Source organism: Sprattus sprattus (genome assembly GCF_963457725.1).
Source record: "Sprattus sprattus genome assembly, chromosome: 11".
Classification (NCBI taxonomy): Eukaryota; Metazoa; Chordata; class Actinopteri; order Clupeiformes; family Clupeidae; genus Sprattus; species Sprattus sprattus.
In genome coordinates, this window is record NC_137909.1 from 17,015,248 (window position 1) to 17,041,076 (window position 25,829).

General features: G+C 43.2%; 2 protein-coding genes across 2 annotated transcripts; one reads left to right on the plus strand and one right to left on the minus strand.

The window, feature by feature from the left end:
* Positions 1–939: 939 nt before the first annotated feature.
* On the minus strand, positions 940–18,771 carry lmnb1 (lamin B1). Its single transcript, XM_080847658.1, has 11 exons — positions 18,076–18,771; positions 11,974–12,130; positions 11,371–11,496; positions 10,039–10,209; positions 8,997–9,122; positions 6,357–6,577; positions 5,080–5,305; positions 4,187–4,291; positions 3,686–3,805; positions 2,785–2,883; positions 940–2,413 (listed from the first exon to the last, which is right to left on the minus strand). Exons 1-11 carry the CDS (start codon positions 18,435–18,437, stop codon positions 2,372–2,374), a joined length of 1,755 nt encoding a protein of 584 aa, XP_080703784.1. The 5' UTR covers positions 18,438–18,771; the 3' UTR covers positions 940–2,371.
* Positions 18,772–22,893: 4,122 nt separating this feature from the next.
* On the plus strand, positions 22,894–24,737 carry LOC308372233 (la-related protein 6-like; the record flags this gene model as incomplete). Its single annotated transcript, XM_080847372.1, has 3 exons — positions 22,894–23,056; positions 23,257–23,470; positions 23,643–24,737. Exons 1-3 carry the CDS (start codon positions 23,031–23,033, stop codon positions 24,735–24,737), a joined length of 1,335 nt encoding a protein of 444 aa, XP_080703498.1. The 5' UTR covers positions 22,894–23,030.
* Positions 24,738–25,829: the final 1,092 nt, after the last annotated feature.

Sequence of the window (25,829 nt, forward strand, 5' to 3'; positions counted from 1 at the left end):
GATTTTATTTGAAACAGATTCTCTTTGAAAAACATTTTGATGGGCCTATGGTAAAGTACCCTATCATAAAAGTCTCTAGCTTCACTGTAGAAGGGAAAACTCAGTCAAACACACAGACCCTTGAAGAACATAAAGAGACCACGTTGTCATTCGGCTTTGTAAGATTTAAGTCAGTGTAACCTTAGCCAGACCCAGACAGTTCATCTAAATCATTAAGCAAAACTCGCTGGGAGTTTGAATGATTCATTTAGCCAGAGTGAAGGACGGCGCGGCATGCATGGCGTAACCTCTCTCACCGAGAGCGCTCCTGTTCACAGGGGTGCAGCAACGAAGTGAGTTTCTGAGTAGGCGAGGTCGTCCGAGTGCATTATGTGCATCGCACACACATGGGATATTCGTCATTCATAGTCGGAGTGTTGCGTAGGCCGCTTCTTCACAGGTCTGCATCTGAGATTAGTCAGGTAAATAGTTAAACACAATGTTGTGTGACCGAGACAGAATCCCGTAGTCAATGCAACCAGTAACCTATTAAACTCCTACATACACTCCTCATACGATTTGGGTGACTGCCATGTATTAAGAGTGACTGCTCAGTATGCGATCACTGTGAAGACCATTAAATAGCCAAGGGGACAGTCTGTCAGCAGTGTTATACCCTAGTGATAGGCGCTTTCACCTGAATTTTGTGTCCAGCACAAGAGCTCACCAACAAAAAAAGCAAATGCAAAATGTCTTGTTAACTGTACCCGTATAAAGAAAATAACACATTTCATCCAAAGATCCAGCAAATTGAACAGCCAAAAAAAGAGTAGGCTTTACTAGATGTAAGTTCTGAATGTATATTCCCAATAATTGAATATTTAGCTTCACTAAAAACAGTCAAATATTTACACTGTAATCACAATGAGTTCACTGCACAGACAACATAGGAAATACGACAAAACGATACTTTATTTAGAATTTTAAATGTTATGGTTACAGCAACAAAAAAACAAAATCAAATTCATGCAAGTGATACCCTGACAAAAGAACCTACCCACAGACCCAATAAAATGGTAACCTTTCAATTGAATAGGCATAAGGAGTAATACGCGGCAGTGTTTATAAGACAAATAGGCATACAATCAAAAGCTCAGAAATCTCCAGCCTTGAGACCTCGGATTCGAGGAGAGGTTAAGGTCAGCGTCCTTAGCTTATTGCATAAAGTCCATCCCTTATTCTTGACTGCACGAGAAGACAGATATAATCTTGTAGTGTTAGATCCGTTGCAGACAGTGTAAATTCTGAGAATTAGGAACAGACAGTAAAGGTACAGTTTGGGTCCAGGTACTGAACTCTTTTTCAGAGTAGACTGGAGAAATCCATATGTTTACCTACTGAAATCATATTGAACAGGAGCTACACACTTCAGATGGCCTGCAAGAAGCCCTACCAAATCTTAATGGAGGGTCCCTTCAGCCCAGTACAGTGGAGTATGACAATGAATATCAAATGAAAAAATTAATAATACAAAATTAAAAAAAATCATGCTATCGTCTCAGTGGCCATTAGAGACGTACAGTACAATGTGCAGGTCTGTGGTACACATGACTAATTTAGGCATATTCCATTTGCGTTTCTGTACGGTTATTGTGTACAGTTGGCGGTGAGAGACACACATTCAGCACAGATCACATTTTGTATCAAGTTGTTTGTGTTATTCACACAATCAATTTAGCTGTCCTCTAAAACAAAACACAGCTGTAGATTTCTTTGTCTCTTGGTAAAATGGAGGCTCAATTAGGTGAAATAATAATATAATACAAAAATTACTTAACATTTTTTTTTCTATTCTCCTTTTCACTCACATGCATGTAAAATACGTCCTATATTGTACGCAACATCTTAACCTTCTAAGACTACGAGAGAAAAAAAAAAGCTCCTATAAAAATTCTTTCTTTCTAAAAAGACACTTTAAAATCCTAGGTTTTCTTCATGAGAGTAGAAATTAAGATACTGAGAAGTGTTTTAGTCACAGCACCTGGAGGAACTGACAATTTCACAAAGCTGCCTCTGGTAAAGATGTTCCAATTTTTTGTGCTACAAAAAAATAAATAAAAAAAGTTCTCCCCTCTGATAAAACAAAAATCATAATAATTATAATAATAATTATAGAAATAATAATTTGGTTCATACAAAGCCTAGCATTGTGAAATCATGAGTCACAAAAATAAAAACGTAGTCACCAAAACGTTTTTTTTTTTTTTTTTTTTTTTACAATACACAAAAAAAGGTATAAAAATATTTCTGTGATGGTAGGGTTGGCGGTTGGCAGCTGGCAGTAAAAGTTGTTGGAGGAAGAGGTGAGCGGTCTGGAGGTGGTTTGATGAGATTACATGATGGAGCAACCTCTCTTGGAAGGATGGGGATCGCCCTAGAATTACAAAGAAAAACACACCAGACATTATGAAAGTGAGGCAATAACTATGCTGATCACAATTAAAACACTTATAAATCATGATTACTACCACCAGCACGTATCCATACATCCACCACACAACAAAAGCACCCTCCAACTGGATTTTCTGTGCAGAGCCTCTGCATTATGGGTTAGTAAATTCATGCCGAGAGCCAGCCAAACCCCACAGAGATCAGGGGACTCTGGATCGCATCTGGCCCGAATCAGGCCCAGATTTGTATCCGAGTCTTCTGATCTCTGAGGGGTGGCTGAGGTTAGAGAGCAGTGGCAGCAGCAGAAATCCTCTGGAGGTGTACCTGCTGGTGGAAGAGATCTTCCTCTATTACCTCCATGGTTTCCTCCTCCTCCTCCTCCTCGTCTTCGTCGTCTTCCTCATCGCCTTCAGCACTGGCCATCTTGAACACCGTACTCCTCACAGCCACTTCCTGTTAGAGGGAGAGACCCACACTCACATTAGTGGGCTGTGCAAGACAAGGCTGACCTCTGCTGGTGAAAATGCGAACACCACCCATTCTGCAACAAACTGAATCCTTCCCAACCCTAAGCATGCCTATGGTAAGTGTGGGTACAGAGATATGGATCCAAACGCTTTCCTGAACAACCTTCTTTTAATGAACAAGGCTTTCTTTCAACACTATGAAATAAAGGGGAAGTTTGAGATTCCACCATTTTCAATTCTGGCCACTTCTGTCGCAATGACATTAAGCACAGGCCTTTCCCCATGATGATCTTTGCTTTGTTTTCTCGTAAATTTGATAATCTGACAATTTATCCACCCTCTTCACTAAGCCAACTGTTCCCCATTCCCGGGAGGCATCACTGACCACTTCTTGTGATGGCGTCACCCCTCATGAAAGCCTGGCTTCCTGTTAGACTAGTGCTAGACACAAGCAGGAAATACAAGCGTCCAAGTCAGCCTTTAAGAGGCAGCTCAGTCAATGTCCATTTTGCTTTTTAAATAATCCACTTAGAGAGGTTTAAGATATGTATATTGCTATATACTTGAAAGTACAAGAGCATGAAAAAGAGAAAAGTGCTTTTGAATGTGGAGAGAATATGCAAATATAAATGCAAAAACGTGGACAAGGAATGAGAATGTCTTTCACACACAGAACGAAACAGACAGTGTGTGTGTGTGTGTGTGTGTGTGTGTGCACGCAAAAGATTGAGAAGACCAACAGAAAAACCAACAGAGACAGACACACAGAAAGTGTGCAATGGCCATACCTCTCCCTGAGGGTCGGTCAGCGCCACCTTCACGTCCTCTCCAGTGCCCCAGGAGGTCTGGCCCTTCCACAAGAGGTCAGTGGGAGGGTTGTTGGCCACTCCAGCATTGGAGGCCCAGATCTGCCAAAAACACAAACTTCACTCACTACTGACCTCATATCAGACTTACAAACCCCCTCCAACCAAAGACTCTCAACCACCAGGAAAAAGATGGTTTTAAGTAAAATCAGTACAGTGTACGCAGACCAGCTGTAGCCCTATTCTAGTTGTAATAACTGATTCAGGAAATAACATTTATATTAAATGTTAAACTGTGAATAATCCTATCTAAACTAGTGTTAGTAGTACTGTGTAACGATTTCATACAGGATGACATGTGATCATTCCCTGGTTCATAACTGGCTAATAAAAGTAGTCATACCTGCTTAGGAAAAAAAGCATGATTTGTTAATGAGGCAAATGTGCCTTAAGGAGAATGAGAGGGATAAAAGGGCCGCTTACAGTGACTGCCTGCCCAGCCTTGAGGACGTATTTGGGGGTGAATTTGTAGGTGGCCGAGGTGTCGCCGATCACTCTGGTCATCTCATACCCCACCATGGCCTGGTCCTGGGAAAGACAGCAAGACAAAACGCCATAAACACACACAGCTAGCTATGGTGCAAACATGGGGTGCAGACAGCTGGAGGGGACAGAACAAGAGCATGTGGGGACCTGCCAGTGGTAATGCGAACCAAATGTCAACGCTATGTGGAAACCCCTGGGGAACAACCCCTCCCAGAAAGCACTCATATTTACAGTCAGAGGAATGAGCCTACGGGCTAACAGCCTTACACTAGGTTTAAGGCAACAACGGTCACCAGTCAAACATCTCATTAAAACGCTGCATGGTTTGCTTGTTGCATCCCCCCCCATGCAGAGCTGAATTGATATGAGTGTCTAAGAATATGGCGAGTGTCTTGAGAATCGGGAGAAAAGAGGAGAACACTCAACATAGAGCCTCAAAGCTCCTTACTGAGTCTTGGTGATGCGGACACTCTTTTCTCACATTGTTTTCCCGATCGGCACATGCTCATGTGTGCCTCACATCACAACCAGTTCTGTGATGTCCTGTAAGTGCTTGTGAGATCACTTTCACCTCCAATGGAAAATAGAACGTGTCTCTCCACACGGTGTGTGTGTGTGTGTGTGTGTGTGTGATCACTTTCCAACACAAGACTTTGAGAAAGATGAGTGAAGTTTGAGACTGCGGGGGTGTGTACAGGACTCTTCTCGGGTCTTGTGTAGGAAAGTGAAAAGTTTGTGTGCGGGTGTATGCGTACAGTGCGTGAGTGTGTGTACAAGTGCGGGAGTGTGTGTAGGAGTGAGTGTGTATAAGCGTATGTGCGATCACTCACCTCTTCGGAGGTGTTGAGCAGGCGGACGAACTTGCCGTCCACGTCCAGCTCATCGAAGCAGACGTTGCCAGTGGCCGAGGCCATGTGAGCGATGCTGACGGAGCTGCTGGCCTCCGACTCCTCCACGTCCACGCGCTTCCGCTTGCTCCGTGTGGTGCGCACACTCCGTGACGAGGACGCCCGAGACACAGTCACACGAGACGATGGACTGGGGGACAGATTCAGCCTGGAGGGCGGAGGGAGGGAACGAGGGACAAAGAGACAGACAGACAGAGAGAGAACAGTTTAGTCTGCAAGTCTGCAAAATGCAACCAAGTATACAGGGCTGGGTTTTTTGCTGTCAAATTTCTTTCAAAGCAAAGGAGCATTGGAGAGTGTGTGTGTGTGCACGCGCCAGTCTCTAGGCAAATTTCTCTTTTCTGCTTTCTTGCAGTTCTGGTGATTTGCCAACAGGCGTATTTTCAGTGTGTCTAGACGTGATCCTTCCCACTTTACTCCATTAAAGTGTGCACAACACAAATCTATGGGAACAGATTCACCTTTGCTTGTTTTGTTTCATGCAAGAAGGTTAAGGTGTGTACTTTGTAAGGGATAACAGCCGCCAGGGTTATACAAAAATATTGGGTGAGGCGGAGGCAAACACCACAACACAAAGTGGAGCGGAGTTTCCTCGACCTATTCCAGAATTTCTTTATAATGCAGTGGTCCCCAAACTACAGACCACAGGCCAGATAAGGCCCACCCCCATATTCTGGGTGGCCACCAAAGCAATTTATGTGATGCATTGTAACCGGCCAAAGCGTGAGCCAAAAGAATAGTAAAGCTTTTAGTTGAACTTTCTTAACTTTTCTCTAGAGGGGATCTTTAAAGCAAGGATGACATTATTTGGCCACTGGTGGTAGTTTAAGTTATGGTTACCAATCAAAATGTCCAGGGCATTGATAAAGAAGAGTGAATCTTTTTAAAGTTTTTATACTAGATGTACTTCATCAATCAGAAAATAGTATTTGTCACTGGGGTATAAACAGTTAAATCACAGACCTCTGTCTAACGAATTATAGCAAGATAGGGAGAGAGCTGAAATCACTAGTCCACTGCCTCACTGAAGAATAATGGTAAGCTTGTGTGCACATCTCCATGCATGCACATCAGTCAAATGTGGATCCTCCTTTTCTGAGTCAATGACAAGTGCAAATGTATGAGTGAGTGGAGAGATATTTATCCATTTCTCTGTGTGTGTGTGTGTGTGTGTGTGTGTGTTCTCTCTCCGCCCTCACCTCTCCTCCTCTCCTTCCAGGAGCTTGCGGTAGGCGTTGATCTCCATATCCAGGGCCAGCTTGACGTCCAGTAGCTGCTCATAATCATCCAGCTGCTGCTGCATCTTGGCGCGGATGTCAGAGATCTCGCGCTCCTTGTCGGCTAGTATCCGCCGGCTCATGTCACGCTCCTGAGACAGGGCATTCTCCAGCTCGCTGATTCGCTCCTGCCAACCGAGAGTCTGAAACACACACACAAACACACACACACACACACACACACACACACACACCACCATATGAGTTTCTCAGCTAAGTCACGGTAAACATGGGAAATGCAAGTAGTGCAGTTCGAGCTCAAAGGAAACTCTTTCGTAACGCTCACACACAGGGGCGGCCTTTCCTACAGGCGGGTTAGGCGGCCGCCTAGAGCGCCATCTAGAGGGGGAGCGCCAAATAATGCGCCCGAAAGAAGAAAAAAAAAACACATTAATAATTTTCTTTTTTTTCCCCGGACGCATACATTGGCGCCCCTTCTATATCTCCAACCAATTTTTTTGACATTAAGAAACTAAATCTAACATTAGGGTATATGAGCCAAAAATCAAAAACGGAGGGGTATGTTCTTCATTGGTATTGACAGAACGGCTTGCATGATTAGACGGGCCGGATTATAGAGTACACCAAATTGCTCTCTCTACCGTTGTAAAGACAGGTGAAATGAATGCATATGTAGGCATATGTACTTATGATGTACAATACACATTAAGGGTTGCTACAATATGTTATCATGAAAACACTAATGAACACAGTATTTCAGAGATCAAACTAATTTTGGAGAAACAGTGTATAATGAGCAGATAGACAACATGTGGGAAAAAATTTATACAACTTCTTCAGGGGGTTATCAAACATTATTGTGAATGACGAACATTAACATGGATTTATGGGAACAGCCGCTCAACAGCGCCTCGTCTGCTGCAACTAATTACAAAACAAATTTCCTCCAACAATGTCACGTAGGCCTAAGCTCAAATTAACTTATTCTTTTAACGACATTGAAGCGAAAAAGTAAATTTCGCCACAAAGCTAAATTTAACAAATAATGAGAATACATACTGTAACGTGCCGGCATAGTCGCCCCATAATGCCTTGCGACGGGCGCATCATTTTCTATGTGTGATGATGAACTAACGATGTACCTGTTCCTTACTGTTCTTATTGCATGTCGTTGTACTGTGTTGGGACTGAGTTTATACAGGTGCGTGACGGTAACACAGTCTATTTGCTGCGATCGTTGTTGTGTTCATGTGAAATAATTGCAGTCTTACAAGGCAAAATAGCGTTTGAAAGTTTTCCGTTTTCGTGGGGGGGGGGGGGGGGGGGGCTGGGCGCCAGGAGTGAAGCTCGCCTAGAGCGCCAAATGTGCTAGGGCCGCCCCTACTCACACACACCGTCCAATGGGTCATTTCTAAAAAAAATGTTTTTTTTTTTAATCTAACGCACAGGCTTGTGTGAGGTCTTCATGGGCCTCTATATTAAGCTACATAACACATCCTTGCAGAGCACGAAGGGTAATTTCCTGACAGTGCTGCTGCGATTGCTCCTGTCTCTGACTCAGATTTCTTGAGAACCAACAGGATCTCACAATTTCTCCACACACGCACTAGATAACCACGAACAGATGGACCACAATTAGTCAGCTATTTAACACTAACACACACACACACACACACACACACACACACGTGTCCCAGATTGTTAGAGAACACCCTAGTTATCAAACTGTGGTGACTTTCAAGGCTGACGTTAAATACGTACAATAATAGCAATAGCGCTTTTGGTGCAGGATGCATTGAAGTCAGTAGCATTCTTTTGCACACTAATAATAATAATAATAATAATAATAATAATAATAATACTCTATTTTTATATAAGGCCTTTCTAGATACTCAGACGCTTTACATAGGGCGAAGACTAGCATGAGACAAGAAAAGCACGTGTCTCCCAGCAAAAAAAAAAGAGAGAGTTGGCAATACTGGGAACTTCTCCAGAACTTCTCTGGCATGGATCCAGATCCAATCCAGTTCAGAATAGCAATAGCAATATTCTACAGCAATACTTCTCAGAAGCCCAGTGCCAGTGACCATGCACACCTCCTTATCAGGTTTGAGTCAGAACATAAGAGTGAAACTGGCACTTCCACCGAGTTTGAGGAAGGAAACCCAGTTGTTGGGCGAGACGCAAACTCCCCATCAACTACATGACCCAAGGTTACCATACACAGTCGGCCATGAAAAGGACGCAGATGTACATTAAACTATGCCGTTTCTCACTACTGCAGATGTACATTAAACATTGCAGTTTCTGACTACTGCACAAAACTGCGAGAGATGTTAAAAATAGTATGCAGTAGAGAGGCTGCAAAAAGACTTTAAAACTGTTCACTACAGCTAGTTGATATGGCTGATAAAATGTATTTTTAAAACATGAAAGCAAGCGGAAGACGTGAAGGACAAATTCATGGGAGGGGGGTATTACTGAAGGTGAAAGAAACAAATATCTCAAGACGGAAGAGGGACAGAGGACAGCAAACTGGACAGCAGAATAAGGGAACAGACAGGAGGAGGACATAAGAAGACGGAGGACTAGAACGCTCACCTCCTTCTGCATGCTGGACAGCTGGGCGGCCAGGCTCTCCACACGGAGTGCAGACTCCTTCAGCTCCTCCCGAGCCATGCTGGCAGCGCTGCTGTTCATCTCCGAGGACATACGCACGTTCTCCAGCTGCAACGGCACGCAGTCACACACACACACACACAAAGCAGTGGGTTTAGGCATCAACACAGAGAAACGAAACCTGCATGACACTATGAAAAGAGGAAATGTTACACTGTTGCTGAGAGAGAGAGAGAGAGAGAGAGAGAGAGTGTAATAGATTGACACATGGCTAGCTCAGCTGAGGTGTGAAGACGTTTAATGCTCAACCCTGGCGAAGTGTCTCTTTAAATGCTCTTCCAAAATCATCTCTCAAGAACTTCAGTTCCAAGTGTCCAGTTCAACCACAGAGGAGTGAGTTTCTTCCCCCCCCATGTGCTGAAAGGGCACAGATATGTACGTGCAATCAGCACTCGTTAGCTGAGTGAGAGCCTGCCTATGAGAATGAACGGCTGCTGACTGGACTGTGATCACCACATATTGAGACATGAGTCAATTTTCCTCACTGCAAAATCTGTGTGTACGGACTTTGGAACCATCATTAGAAAAAGCTATGCTATTATATGGGCACTTCAGGAGGAACTACAGCACAGGAAAGACAAAAACATGGCCTCCGGTGGCATATAAGGGTCGTACCTTAAAGTCTATCCTCTCGCCTCCACCGGTAAGAACCCTTTCGGACATGAGTGACCAAATGGTGGTGGATCAGTTCTTTCTGTTTAATCAATTAAATGGACCGTCTGCAAACTTTGCACTTCGTCCAGTGTGTGGAGTTCCGGACACCACAGAGAAAATCGGTACCCGTGACCATATTGATACGTTAGAATTTCACAACCTTAGACATTCCATTGATTGCTACCTTCTATGAGCGTGTGTTCTAATGTGTCAACAGACCATTACATATTTTCCTGATCTGTCTTGATTAAAGTGGATTTTTGAAGCTGAATGTAGTATTGATGTGGGGCGTGTGAAGGAGGTTGCTGACCTTGGCCACATAGGTGGTCTCCATCTCGTCCTTGTAGAGCTTGACTTGCTCTTCCTGCTGCTGCCGCATGTCGGTCAGCCCCTGCTGCAGCTTGAACTCGTAGTCCATCTGCCTGCCCGAGTCCACCTCCACCAGACGCGTCTCATGCCTGCGCCGGGTGTCCTTTACCTCCTACAGCAGGGAGAGAGAGAGAGAGAGAGAGAGAGAGAGAAAATGGAAGGCCAAGAAAGAGGGTGTAAAGCAAGTGGAAAGGAAAGATCAAAGGGAGGGACAAAGACAGAGCAAAAGGAAAAGAGAGAAAGAAGGTTTTTGAGAGAGAGTAGAAAGTTTGAAGGGAGGCATATGAGACAGATCGGGGGGAAACCAGAGAGAGGGAGTGAAAAAAAAAAGGAAGAACAAAAAAAACCTTCAGTCAACAAAGTGCCTAATACAGCTCATTCAGCAGCGTGCCAGAGTAAGGGACAACAAAAGGACTGCAGCTTCACAGCTTTATCAGCAGAGCCCGTTTCAGGTCAGCAAGGGCAACAGTCACTCATCGAGTGCTAATCAGATGGGATGGCCTCCCAAAAGAGTCACAGAGTCACACACACACACACACACACACACACACACACACACACACACACACACACACACACACACACACACACACACACACACACACACGGAGGATAAAGGGACTGGGGAGCTCATCATATGCGTAGCATTTCATTGATGCGATCAGCCTGTTAAGTCAACTTTACAGGCAGTGTCCCAGATGAGTTTGTGAGTGGAAGAGGCTTAATGAAATCGACATTTCAGCCTGTAAGCTAAACACTGGTGCAGCATTAATCCATTTACAGTAATGATCTAACTGAAGCAACACAATAACATAGGCCTAAAATTAATGTCTGTATACAGGCCTTTGTTGTACAGGTCTGTATATCCATCTTTTATGAGTGTTTTTGATTATTCATTTGATTAAAGTCAACACTTAGTTTTACAGGTATAATATAAACAATCTTCAACCATGCAACCACAAACAGCAGGAACATTGCCTTTACAACCAAAAGCCGTGTTATGGACAGTGGCTTGGTGAAAGTACAATGAACTATAATACAAATAATAATGTGGTTTACTTAAACAAATTATTGCTCCTACAGGTAGAACAGAAAGGTGCCAGAGAGGGAAAAAAACAGGTTGTCTGGTGAGGGTGGTAGAACAGGTCTGTTCATTCACAGGAATCATTAGTGGCAGGTGGTAAATGTCACCTCAGACAAAGCCTGGGGTGGTTTCTGTGGCTGGGTCCTTGATTCTACCTGCAAGAAAAAGGGAACGGGACTTGAGGCTCACCTCCTCAAACATGTTCTTGCGGAACTCCAGATCCTCCATCAGGCTCTGGCATCGGTTTTCCAGGTCCACACGGAGCAGGGTCTCCTCGCCCAGCTGCTTCCTGGCTGCAATCAGACCTGTGTCCAGCTGAGGAGAAGGAGGGGAAGAGAAAGGAGGAGAGGAGAGCTTTAGACTTCATAAACACTTTAAAATGGAATCAGTTTTGAGATGTGATAAAAGTTCTAGAACAATTCAACCCTGTTAAAGTGTTTGAGAATGGGCGTTTCTGTTCCATTTATAAATTGTTGAAAGGCAATAGAATCTGTAAGTGATATTGCCCCGTTTATGATTAAAACAAAATATGATACAAAAGGTAATCTCTTATGCAGGTCAGTGATAACACATCAAGGACAACAAACAGCTTTACAGAAATTATGAGCATAACACAGGACAAGCTAGATAGATTATCTGTAGAGCCTAATTGCAGCACTTTAAAAGGTAGTAAAACTCTTGACTTGTGCTCATTGTTCGTTTGTCACAAAGCAGACAGTGTATTCATATACTGTATACAGTTCTGGGCCTTCATGTTTGTGTGTGTGTGTGTGTATATATTCTGCATCTTACCTCCTGGACCTGGGCCTGCAGGTCAGCCATGGCGGCTTCCAGGGTCCTCCTCTCGGTCAGCGAAGTGGCCAGCGCCGCCTCTTTGGAGTTGAGCAGAGCCTCCGCATCCTTCAGCCTGGCCTGGGTGCCGGTGAGGTCCGCATCCTTCTTGGCTTGGCTGTGTGGACAAGAGCAGCCATCACCATAACGGTCATCCACACACGGCTCAACAAGGGGATCAGAAGACATGGTACAGGCTGAATAGTGGACTTCAGGTACACTAACAACCGAAAAGGAGATTTGACTGGGGGGGGGGTCCTCTGTTTCAGAAGTATTTAGTGGGCAACTGGGGGGAGGGGTCTCCCTGAAACTACTCTATAAGCTGAGAAGTCCACGCTCCACCCACTAATTTGACAATACCAATCAACATCATACACCATAACAACATACTCAGCAAAGTCCTTAAATCAATAGCTGGATTGCATAGCCAGTGAGGGTCTTGATCATTAATGTCGAGTATTGTCAACCAAATATTCAAAAACAGTGAGACAGCTACTGACAGCATCAGACAACATCAGAAGGTGTGACCTACAGAGAACAATGCAGGCTATTGACAAGATCTGTGGGCACAATACAGAGGCTAATGATTCCATCAATCCAGTGGCTTTACTACAACTTGACAGGCGTGGTAAGCAGGCATAATGGGAGAGATAAGAACCAGTATAAACCTGCCAAGAGCAACAAGTCGTCTCCATGCATCGACTCATTAAATCAATAAAAGGTCTGCCATAACAAGGTCTTTGCTCAATGCAGAATACACCACACCACAACTTTCCATCAGGAAGCTTGAAACCATGTCCTCAGTCATACCAACAATTCAACTATGTTCATCTTAAAAACATTTGAAAGGGTAGACAGCAGGTTGCCCCGCAGGTTGTCCAGAGACAGCACACAGCTGTGGAAAGGGCTCCACCATGAGGAAGCCCGGCCTAAAACCATAACTAACTGGCCGATGGTGACGCCTCAGAAGCCCACGGAAGGGTCAGGGAAGTGCTTCCTGTGAAGAAACAATGGCAACTTTGAGGGAGGGAAAGGAAAAAGTGCTGCACAGGATGAGGTACTGCCGTGGAGAGGTCAACTGAAACTTGCTCATGTGAGGGACCTCGGGAGTGAGTGTGTGTGTGTGGGGGGGATTGGGTATACACTGGGCTGTTTTTCTCCAGGGAACTGAGCTGTACTGTGTTCCTATGTTCAAAAGCCAGGGCTTGGCCTGTCTAAAGTATGCACCAAACATGTGTGAAGAGGACATTGGGGCTCTAATTGATCTCCCCACCCATGGACAGGGCTAGGGGTAGGAGGATTTGTATTGACAGAACGCTCTGCTCATCCATGTGGAAGAAGCAACATGGCTTTTGAACATAGGAACACAGTACAGCTCAGTTCCCTGGACACACACAGTCTGCATTACTATGCCTGAAGATTTAAGCAATCTAAAACGGGGAGCGAATACTATGAGAGTGTAGCAGTGGTCTAGACTTTTTTTTAGCCTTTTCAGGTCATGAACCCACATCGCTGAAACGCTGCAGCCTTCATGTGACTCACAGTTGGGCTTTCACAGGGCATAGAGGTTCAGAGAAGCCATGTGGGAGGCTGTGTCGGTTTGTTTAAGCGCAGATATGTGTTTTATGCTGTGAGAACAGCGCAGAAATGCCATAACGCATGACCGACTCCATCCAGCCAGGGGTTCCCATCACATGGGATTCCAACTGGCGCCTCACTGATTTCCCAGGTTAGCTACACCATGTGTGTTGCAAAAGAGCCTATGGGGCCAAATTGTTTTCTACACAGTTTAACAGTGTTGTTCAATTACCCGAGATAAATGCTAAAGAACGCAAAGATATCCAGCTTAAAAATAAATAAATACATGAATTATGGCATTCCATGCCTTTGTAGGATTAGCAGTGTTGACTTAGCAGCTTCCGCAGGGGGGAGGAAGCACGAGATTGACTATTGAAGGGGCCTAACATTTTTTGAATAAAGGGTGGATGGTGAAAGTGAAACGTATCATTCTCTTGCACCGCCCCTATTTTTTTCTTGCTAGAGGCAACAGAGGTAAGGCGGGTCCCAGCAGAGTCTAGGTAGAGCACAGAATGTGAGGAATGCCAATGGTATGACTGGGATTTCACACACAGCTGCAAGAAAAACAGACTAACAAGGAGGGGAGAAGAGAGAAAGGTAATGCTACTCTGACCCCCTCCTTTACTGCTCGCAAGCAGTCCTCCTGAGGTCCAAGAACAAGGCCTCAAGGCTCTGCACATAAGGGTCAAAGCAAAAGCATCAAAACGTACATTCTTTGGATATTTCCACACACACACACACACACACACACACATTCCAAGGCTTACTTGCATTTCACAGGTGCAGTGTTTCATTTCATGCAATCCTTTCATTTTCAGGTGTCTGTACAATGACAACCTCTTTTTCTTGCTTACACCATGATGGCTCACTATATGTCCGCATTTAAAGTCTAGACAAGAGGGAGGCTTGTCAAAACAAAACAAAAATGTAATAAATTAATAGAAAATGGCATCTGCACTGCCAGCAACATGCAGATCCTGAGGATCACATGTTTTCTACTTACAGATATCAGTCAGACTTAAAAACCAAACAAAGAGCTTTTTCCCCCCCCTTCAGGGAGAAAGAGTGTATAAACAGCTGGGCCACCAGGAGTCACACTATACGTCTCCAGCACCTCCCAGCTGCTCCTCTACTCAATGCAGAGTCTGTTCTATGTTCACCCGATGCTGGTCTACCGCCACCATGCAAGACAACTGTCCACCCTGACAGCAGGGCCACCCTATTTTGCACTGAACTAGGTCATTCTGAGACATTATTTACAGGCAGGACAAATTTATAAAGACAAAAAAAAAAATTGACTTCTGCCTTCATCCTGAGTGCAATGTAGTTACAGTCTCCAGGCCAAAGGCTTACCAAGGATCTCTCATTCCCAGCCTTTTACCCCCTGTTCAAAATAAACATTTATCCATTAAACTGACATCATAGTTAACAATGACGGCAACTTAAAACACTTTGGCTAAGTTAGTATATAAGCAAGTCTAGCCGCATTTACCACAATGCAGTCTGACGACACGTGCTCGAGTTAAATAGAAAGACTTCTAATCAACAGGATATTAGTTAGTTTGCTTTTTTTTGGGGGGGGGGGGGGGGGGGGGGGGCAGGCCTAGGACTACACGCAAGAAAGCTCCTGAGCTTCAGTGGGTGCCGTTGTCTAATAAAGCCCACCTGTTGTGGCCAAGCTTGCTGCTTCAGTCAATCAATGGTCAGACCCCCCCTGCCTGTTCTCCCCCACTAACTCTCTGTGGTTACTAACACTGGTGGTGCTGAGGGGTGGCACAAGCACACAAGGCCAAGAGAAGGAGGAGAGGAACGCAGAAAAGTGGAACACACACTGAGGAGGCATTGGCTTTGGCGCTCAGAGGGTAAAAAAAAAGCGCTCATCTGTAGACGATCAGTGGTGTGTCCACAACTTCAGGGCACGTTACAGAGGAATTTCCGCTTTTTGAAGTCTTTCAGCGAAAGCTGAATTGTATGCATAGCTGTGCAAAGATGCACTGTAGCACGGCCAAAGTTTGCAAACAGGCACACTACGACTGCAAAATTCTATGAGGGGTGGCAAGCAGACATCAGATTAGTAGCAGGCAAGCTGTCAGAAAGAGCAGGCTCCACTCGGCATATAGTTGAGCCACTTAGTGTGATACCGCAAGCCCACCCTCTTATTAGCAGACATGAGACTCTAATCAACAGGCGGAAGAGGAGAAGACAAACAGAGGACTTGTCAGGACAAACTGCATTCAACCATGTGGTTACCCAACACAGATTTGACATTCGTCTACTCTAGACGGCTATGGATGTCCTATGGGTGTGGTCAATGCGAGCGGCCAGCATCAAACAGTGCGCACTGGGGTTGCAAAAGGTCATGGCTAAACCTGCAGGGTGATTCTGCGAGATGTCACATTCCATGTTACTGAGTGTGACTTGGTATTCAGAGAATGCCAAGCAATAATCATTTCAAATTTAAATTGTGCAGAGGAACATGAGTGACAGAAGCTAACCAGGTGAGATAAACATTAATACCACAAAATCTTCACATTCCACATGTTTGAGCTTGTTAAAATGTTTTGTTTCAAATTAAAACTGATTATACAAAGAGCATCAGTGACTTCAAGGCATACATTTACAAGTACAACATTAGACAGGTGACATAAAAGCTTTGATTTTATTTAAAGTTTCTTTAAATAAAAAGACTAGGCTTAAGCAATGAAACCATCTATGAACCCATGAAATTTAAAAGCAAAACCTACCAGTCACAGAAGCACAATATGTAGTAGATTCTGTAACTAACTGTAAATAGCTTCAAGTCAGTAGTGACCTTCATTCATGAGAATATTCAAATGATCTGTGATGATATCTACTGCACTGAACACAGACAATGCTGTTCTTTGGAGCTGCTGCGCTAAAATACTTACTGTAATAAGATACACCATCACACATGCTGACAGTTTCTCAATTGCCTGTTTATGGCAACATAAAGGGGAAGGGCAAACCAAAATGTTTTCTTTTTAGTGGAGGACTATTATATAGGTTTACACTGACTTGGTAAATACTCATGTAAGTTAAAGCCTTACAATCACCAAATTGGGCTATAAGCATGCCCCTAATCATTTAAGATGGTGGAGGAGTTAGAGCGGCTTAATGCCGCCACAGAAAGGGGGCCTTGGGTCACAGTAGGGGCCTTTGGTTTATTCACTTTGCTGAATTTTATTTGTCACATGGAGGGCATCAGTCATTAGTAGATACATAGGAGTGTCCAAAGACTGACATTCATGTACTCGAGAGTGACTCCTCATTCAACATCTCATGTGACCAGCGTAAGGAATTATCCATGGGAGTGGAGTGGTTGCACGTGAGCACTGGGAGTTGAAGAGGACTGAACTGAAAAACTCCCACCAGGCCGCCTCTCAGAACAGGGTTATGGCCTACTAAGTACTTTGATTTTTTTTTTTTTAAGTTCTCCTACATTTAAGGTGCTACCCATTCTGAGATGTCTGATGCTCAAAATCTGAACAGAAAGTTTAAAAGTAAGAAGGGGGTGACCAATGCACTGTCAGAGTGAAGGGTTTACTAAATTTGACTTTCTGTAGTCTACCAGGTAAGCAAGAGGGGGGGGATCTAAAGAACATTCACTACTAATTACTTTCAGGTGCATGTTTTACTGGACAAGGGAGGCACACCTTAACCTTACGTAACACTATTCATTTCCTCTAGCAGCCATGGTAACGTGTAAATATTTCCTACAAGACTTAAAGTAATTGCGAAACTACTATTTGCTGTCAAGAAAAAAAATCTCTACACTGACCAATGCAACGTCCCAACAACTTGGTTAAAAGAAATAGACTATAATTGGCAAATATATTGTATTTAATGTATATTTGTGTACACTCTACAAACGCATAAATGGCATGCAGGGTTAACTTTTGTGCAGTTGGGCGTTGACTAAATTCCATTTAAACAGCCAGGAATGGACTAAGGTAGCCTACTCGCCCCTCCCCCATGCGCTAGTACTATCAATAGGTGTGGCTCTTGGAAAAGTCAAAACTGCAATCATGCATAGACTAACATTGAATAGCTACTTTTTTACACTGCATCTTCTCCATCACAAAAAAATAAGTTGATGTGAAATTCTTCTACATAATGAAGAGAAATATCACTAAAATGCATTAAAATATAGCCATTAAGCGGTTAACTTTTTTACCCAAGGGGAGGGGGTCTTTGACTCAAATGAAAACATCACAAACGCGGGACTCTAGTTGTTACCAGTGTAAATGGCGCCATAAGCAACGTGTAGGAAATGTGGCAACACATATTAAGAGTCAACTTGATACATGTATCACGTTACGACCTCAACACCTGCTTGACTGGATACAATATATCTTGTGGGCTTGAGCGAAGAAATAGCTCTCGCTAAAATAATCACAAGAAACGCATGTTTTTCAAATCAGTCTGCAGAAATGAATAGTCACATGGCATGTATAAACCACTCACGTCTGTAGTAACTGCTCATGCTCGGATTTGATCTTTCCCAATTCGATTTGCAGCCTCGCGCGGTCTCTGGCCGTGTCATCGAGGGATCTCCTGGCGTCAGCGAGCTCGGTTTCGTACAATGATTTCAAACCCGTAAGCTCCCGGTTTCGGACGTCTTCCTTCTCGGTGATTTGCAAATGGAGAACGCTATTCTCGGATTCAAGGCTTCGGACTTTGTCGATGTAAATGGCCAGTCGGTCGTTCAGATTGCAGAGCTCTTCTTTTTCTTGCAGCCGGGAAATCCTCGTGGGGCTCAGAGGAGTGCTGCCGGCAATGCGGGAGCTTATTCTTTGCCCGGCCGGAGTCGAAGTTGCGGTCGCCATTGTAAAACAAAAATGCTGATTCGAAATTTAAAAGTAGGCCAAATATTAAAAAATGGCAAATAGCCCACCCAATAGAACCTCCTAAAAACGGATGTAAAACAGATGTCGCGTCGCGAACAATTGATTCAGACGACCAGAGCAAAATTATGGTTAAAAGAAACGTGTTAAATACAGCAATCCAGATATAAGTTGACCTGTAATGGCGAGCAGTTGTTCTTCCTAATGCAAATTTGGAATTACGCAGTTAAACATATACTAGCTTACAACCAAACACACACTTGTAAGCTGGCTGTAACAGAAACTGCGAAAAGGCAAGAAAGCCACAAAGCCCATGAAATCGCCGCACTTTGTCTCCTAACAGAATGAAAGAATGGGCTTGACTAATATGGCCGCGACGCAATTTGCAACGTGACCGACATACACCAATGGGAAACCGAAACGCAATGACTCGTTTCAACTCGAGCGTTCGAGACAAAATTCAAAATAGAAGGAATGCGTCCAACATAGCGCCAAAATAACAACACGTGGTGTATGCTACTATTCGGGTTAACGCCTTGATATATATCTAATTTGTATACTAACGTGAAAAAAACTACGATAGCCCTTATGGCTCCAGTCATCGGCATTAGATGTAGGCTATTATCTTTATAGTTCTGACCATGAATCATGATACTAAAAAAATGCATGGGGGTACAGTTTTAGAGCACTTGTGTGGATGAGTAAGTGGAGAGTCTACGTGTAACCTATGTGCAGACGTCCGCTTACAAAAGCCCAACTGGTAACGTATGAGGGCATATAGTGCCAGATGGCGAACGCTGGTGTGGTTGGTGTTGACACTTAACCCAGACGTGTCATGTTCCTGTAATACGATTTAAGTTTAACAAATACATTTCTTGGTAGACTGTTAATACTGAAGTTGATTGGTAGCCAACAAATCATGCACAAAAAAAAAAGTTTGACATTTAACTCATGTGATAACATTTTTAGTAAACAGATCACTAAAGCAAAATTCCTGTAGCCTACAGTTAGTACAGTAAGTTACATTAAAAAACAAGCAAACAGCATTATTGTATTATTATTTAGATAGCCTACTGCATAGTGTAGCATTTAGATTCTACACTGTTGGAATGCTGTGTTTTGTTTTGTTCCATGTTTTTTTTTTGTTTATTTTTTTTTTAAAGCATGTATGTAGTTGAGCCAGAGGCAATTCTACCACCATTTTCTTCAGCGACCCAACTGTTAGGCCGCGCCTTAAACTCTCAATTTTATGGGCAAGGTCTACATGACTGTTAAACTATAAGACTAGGGAAAAGCCACACATTCCAACTTGCGCAGGCCACACCACCTTCAACAAGAGAGCGCTTGGATAACATGTAAGGCTGTGCGTTGCAAAGTGTTGAAGAATGGAGGAAATGTCAAAGAGAGAAGTGAGCCGGACTGGGAGAAGAGAACATCAAACTCTCTTGCCTCTCTTGTCCACTCCACAGTGTTAAACATCAGTAGGCTACTAAGAAAATTTCAGATATTGAAGCAACTCACCTGAGCCCATAACCACAACAACATCACCTGATACACTAACAAATGTACAGTTAATTTCTGGTTGAAGGGCTCAGACATTTTATTGATAATTATTAACCTCTTGCTGACCAATATTCATTAATAGCAATTAATAAGGTATGCCGTGTTGTGATTTTTAAGTTAAATTATTACATAAACATACAAAATATAAATAAATATAAGGGGTAGGGGGGTTATGGAATCACAGATCAATTATGTTTCGTGTAAGGTGAGGGTGATTTTCACACTACTGAACATCACAGTGAGGTTGATATTCTCATCCTGAAGGAACCCTTCACAGATAAACCCTTGAAAAGACACTGTCGTCACAAAACATATGGTATTCAACAGGAATGTTTACAGCAAGCTTACTTTTGTTATGCCTCTAGTTGAACTGCTTATCAGGGAGCAAGTGTGAGTCAAACCTTTCATCTTTGATGAAAAAAACAACCACCATGTAAACTTTATGCATGTATTAGTAAAGGTATAACATAAATTCCTTTAAATATTAAATATAGCAACTTACAATAAACAATGCAAAGAGATCCCTAATCCCCTTAAAACTAATCTCAAAGGAGATTACAGTGTGATGTTTACGTTTACGCGGTGGCCATTTGCAACTTTTCCATTTCCCCTGCAGGCAACATACCAAGCCCTCCTCACTAATTACAACTTACACTGTGGCTGTGCTTGCATTCTGTTCCAGGCCTTTCAGCCCTTCTGACTCCTGTGATCTGGTCAAACTGCTCTTTCTCAGGTGAAATAAATCAAGATGCTGTCTGTCTCCGAACCAGAATGGTAAAGGTGGGGGTAGGTGTAAACAAACGACTGTTTGCTGAAGCTTTGCCACTCCCTTTTGAAACTGCTGTTCATGGAGCCACCACCACTGGAAACGGGTCTGGCATGTTTCCATTTCAGAACAGCCTCCACGCATTTTTGAGGCATGGTTGCATCAAATTGAAATGCAATGTGTTGAGAATGTGTGTAATGCCTTATATTAACCTGATCAAGCCACCCCTCACTTCAACTAATCAAGCAATTAACCATAGATCAGATGTTGTGAAGTTATTGAAACACGTTTTTGCAAAGTTGGGAGGTTCAGGTTTGGCTTACAGGGTAGTTGCATTTTTGAGGCTGAAGGCTGTGTTTTGCAGATGTGCTTCTCAGTTGTACGCCCCCAGCCCCCCACACCACACACACCCTTCGTTCAAAGCCACTGACTTGTGCAATCATTTCTGTGGAGGTTTGTTCTCTTCCTGGCCTGTAATTGACCATTTTCTCAACTTCCAACAGCTCTATCGACATAAACAAGTTATAGACTAGTTATTGGGGTATTAATAAGCATTTATAATTAAACATTCATTTAAAACATCTAGCTGTGTATTCGCTGATTTAATTATGGCTGTGATATGTATGCTCATTGTATTGAAGGAATCTTTGTTACTAAAATTCTGACCAGTTTTTCCCATTGACATAAAACGAATGTTCCCAGAGAAAAGTTAGGTATATACTTTTAAAACCTGTCACTCACCTATCATTGACCTGTTTCAAATGTCTGAGGAAGGCCTCTCAGCAAACATAAGTCAGAACCCTCTGGCAGCTCATATACTTGACCTCTCAAGTGCTGATGGTTTTAATGTATGAGTATTACTTCAAAGAACATCAAAAGTTACAAATCACAGCTATCTTGCATAATGTCGATTTGTTTGGTTGATCTTGGAATGTACAAAAATTAAAGAACATAATAAGGACAACTTAAGTTTATATGTTATGTGTTAGATTTAGTGGTAATCGCCAGAAGAGAGATCTTAACATCTTCATCTAACAATCACATCTTGCACCAGCTGCCATTCTTTGTGTCTCTCCTAAAAAAGAGGCAAAGCAAAAGGAAGATTTAAACTAGTGGCACTTGATCTAATAAAAAAAAAAGTAGTGTTTAAAAGTCATGACTGGCACCTTGGACAGAGGAAGTTCCTGTTTCTTTGGAGCACTTGCTTTAGTGGACATGTTGTTGATGTTTTCCCTCCATGTGTATGATTACAGAGCATCCTTTGTGCTACTGAGAAGACTGCATACCGTACATTCTCTTCTTGTCTACAGGGGGGAAAAAAGATACAAATTGTGGTTTTCGGCCTCATGTTTTCATCTCAGACAGATATGCAGCTACTTCACACAAAGAGTGAATTGTATTTGTTATTAATGTGCACCCAACTTTGAGGATGTACCCCAACCAAAACATAGTTCATCTTGGAGGTTTTACATATGTATGAATGCACACAAGCTATGCATATGAGGAAAAAAAGATTCTTGAAATTCACAATAATTCTGTTGGGCTGAACTATTGTTGTTTATTATTATTTATTTATTTAAGCTCAATTGATATGTCTTGCAGCGATGATTGAACTTGGTCACAGCCTTTCCACAGTGTAGGCAAAATGGCATATTATTTTGTGCATACAAATTTGAACTGTATGATTCATGTGGATAATTTCACGTGCAATTTACCACCAAAATGCCCCGGACACAAACACGTAAGAGCCGGGTCGAACCTCATTGTAGGCTACAAAGCTCCCCCTGGTGACACTATATAAAGGTGTCCAACATCCCTAATGCCCAAACTTGTCAGGGTATTGTAAGTTCAACTATGCGATATAACATTTAGGCTATTTATATTTCGAGTGGGCTAAAACCCTTGTATTATCAAAAGACGAACGTGTTACCTGCGTTGGCTCAAATCGATTTGGTAAATGTAGCCTATGCGTGGGAGGATCTCGCTGAAAGCAAATAAAAATAGTACACGGTCTGCAGATTCAGATATATAACCTTTTATGGCGATACCTCCGTTTTTTTCTCGCATTGTCGCCCCCTCAATGTTGATTGGGCAGGCTTGAATGCCAGCCTCTCAGCTGAAGTAGGCACACAATTTATAGTCGAGCAGACAGCGATGCCTGGGCATTCTGATACCTTCTGATAGAAGTGGGATCAGTCTTTTAATTTACGGAAGGCAAACAGCAAAGACTATTCCTCAGACACAGAATGGATTGCCAGGATGGTGATGGCAAGTGAGTCGTTACTCTAGCTGTATCTCAAACTTAATGAATCTCAATGATTTAATTGATAAATACAAACTGTTGTATTGGTAGTATAATATCGTTCATGTAGTGTAGTAGGCTACCATGGCTAACTATTATCCTTGATTTCTTGAGTGACTGTAGCCTATTTGTATTAAAACAAATTACAAATGTAATGATATCATTCACAGATTCTCCTGCAGACCTTTTTTCAACGAAAATGATGACGATATAGATATTGATGAATGGACAATTCCCGACGAGGATCTGATTCAGAAGATGGTGAAGCAGATAGAGTACTATCTATCCGATGAGAATCTTGCCAAAGATGCTTTCCTCTTGAAACACGTCAGGAGGAACAAGATGGGCTATGTGAACATCAAGTTGCTGACTTCCTTCAAAAAGGTAGACTGTTTTATGATGAACTTAGCTGTGGGTTAAAATAAATAGTTAACAGAAGCTGTAGGTTAACAGAAACAGTTGAACAGTAATAGTAATCGCGCGAACCTCATTGGGTAATTTAACCGTATTTTATGAACGTAATCATCTTGAAAACTGTTTTTTTTATTTCTTTCAGATGAAACAGCTTACCAAAGACTGGCGTTCCACAGCTTATGCCCTGCGCCATTCCACCAAACTGGAAGTCAACGAGGAAGGAAACAAAGTCCGACGATTAGAGCCAGTGCCAGACGCAGTTCTCTCCCAAGTGCCCAGTAAAGTTCTGCTGGTCTGGAACGTTTCTGAACTGAGTGTGCGTGAAGCAGCAAACGCTGATCAAATAGATGGTTCAGACCCCCGTCCTCGTAGCACCATAGAAATAGCCATCAGTCTTTTAGAACCCTTTGGACCCATTAGCACTGTGAGGGTAAACAGACCAGGGAGAGAACTTCCAGCTGAGGTCCAGAGATACAGCTACAGGTACCCTGAGTTATCCACAGAGGAGAGTGTTGTGGTGGAGTATGAAGAGCTGGAGGGGGCAGGTAAAGCTTACCATGAGTTGACTCAGCCTGACACCTCTGTGAAGGTGGTCCTGGTGGGCAGAAGCTCCAAGAAGAAGAAGATGAGTCAGGACGGGTCATCTGTGGGATCACTGGAGGAGAGGACTTCAGGTAAGGGGATGGCCATCCTCAACAGGCGCATGGAGCAGCTCCAGTCACGTGCTGAGGACTCCTCAGCCTACAGCTCTTCTGAGTCCGAATTTGCCTCCTCGTCCCCTCTTCACGTGCCCCGCTTCTTCAGTGGCCAGGTGGTGGGGGGCTTCGGCAGCAGCCCCTGGGGCAGCCCTCGCTCCAGCCCTAGGGTCCTCCACGCACCCCTGCCAGGGCCCAGGGTCTCCCCTCTCCTCTTTTCGGAAATGTGGGGCAGCCCAGACACAAGCCCCGAGCTGGGCAGACGAAGAAGCCAAGATCAATCCTCTGAAAATCCAGCCTCCACCCCCACAGGCAGTCCGTGGGTGCAGCGTCGCAAGCTGGCAGTCATACAGGCCCCCAACTCATCCTTTGTAGAGGACAGTGTCAGGCAGAGTCGGGGTGTCGCAGCAGCTAAAAGGGCGTTTAACGGGGACTCGTATGTTCCCCATGGTGTTCTGCGGTTCCCCCATGGTCCAGACGGTACCCGTGGGTTCCACCTTACTGTGGCTAGAAGAAGATTTCATCACCCTCTCAAAATATGAATGAACTGATTTGATGAATTTTAAGTGTGGTGAGTTAACATGCTGCCATGGTATTTATTATCAACACAGTATAAACATAATTTATTCTATTTATGATGTTATATATTGTATGTTGTCTTTACAACACTGTTAGAATGTATGTAATTAGAATGTATGGACTGTATGTATACTTGTCTACTATCTGACATACGCAATAAAATAATATATTTGGGTATTTTGTGTGCATGTGTGCCTTATCCATATAAATAGAAACCATCCACATAAATGTGCTTACAGTTTAGACTATGAATGAGTCTGACCATGAACTCTCCTCCACAAATCTCACTTTTTAAGAGCTCAATTAGAATACCTCCTCCCACACCTCGCCTCCCTCTCACACAACCTTCTGTATTCAGCATCACGACTGCACCTCTTCCTGAAAGCGATATTTCTCTGAATTAAAAAAAAAGTTGGTGCTGCCGGTCTGATCGCCCGCCACTTTATTTATAGCATCCAAAAAAAGAAAGGAAAAACTGAAGCCAAGCCCTCATTTGGATGAGATATTGTGTTTTTGCGTCAGTCGCCATGACAACCTTGCACTTATTCATTGATGAGTGCAGAGGAGCTCAGTGACTGCCACCCCTTTATTGCTCAAGTGGTCTGAAAAGCCTAGAGATGATGCTCAATTGGCAAGTTGTTATAAGCCACTTATGGCCACAACTAATTTGTTGCAATGTGGTCCATTGTGCTGTCTGTCTGAAGTGTAACATGACAAGCCCCCGTCAGCATGACTCAGTCCACTCAATGCAAAATGCTTGCAAACATATTACCATTATTAGCCATGTGGGGGAGAAAGAAGCCAACAGGTGCACTACTTCAATTTGTTTGGGGGAAAAAATCAAGTTCAAGTTGTGTACTGTAAATCATTGAATTCTGTGAACAAATGATCAAACTTAATACATGGAAATTAATTAATTGAACAAGGTTCTATATTTATGGGATTTTTCATCATCAAGCTGGGATCATTTGTCTCAGTAAATTCATACAGACATGTTTGGATAGGACGAATGAAGGTCTGTTATGCATGACCTCGTTCTAAGTGAAATTAACAAC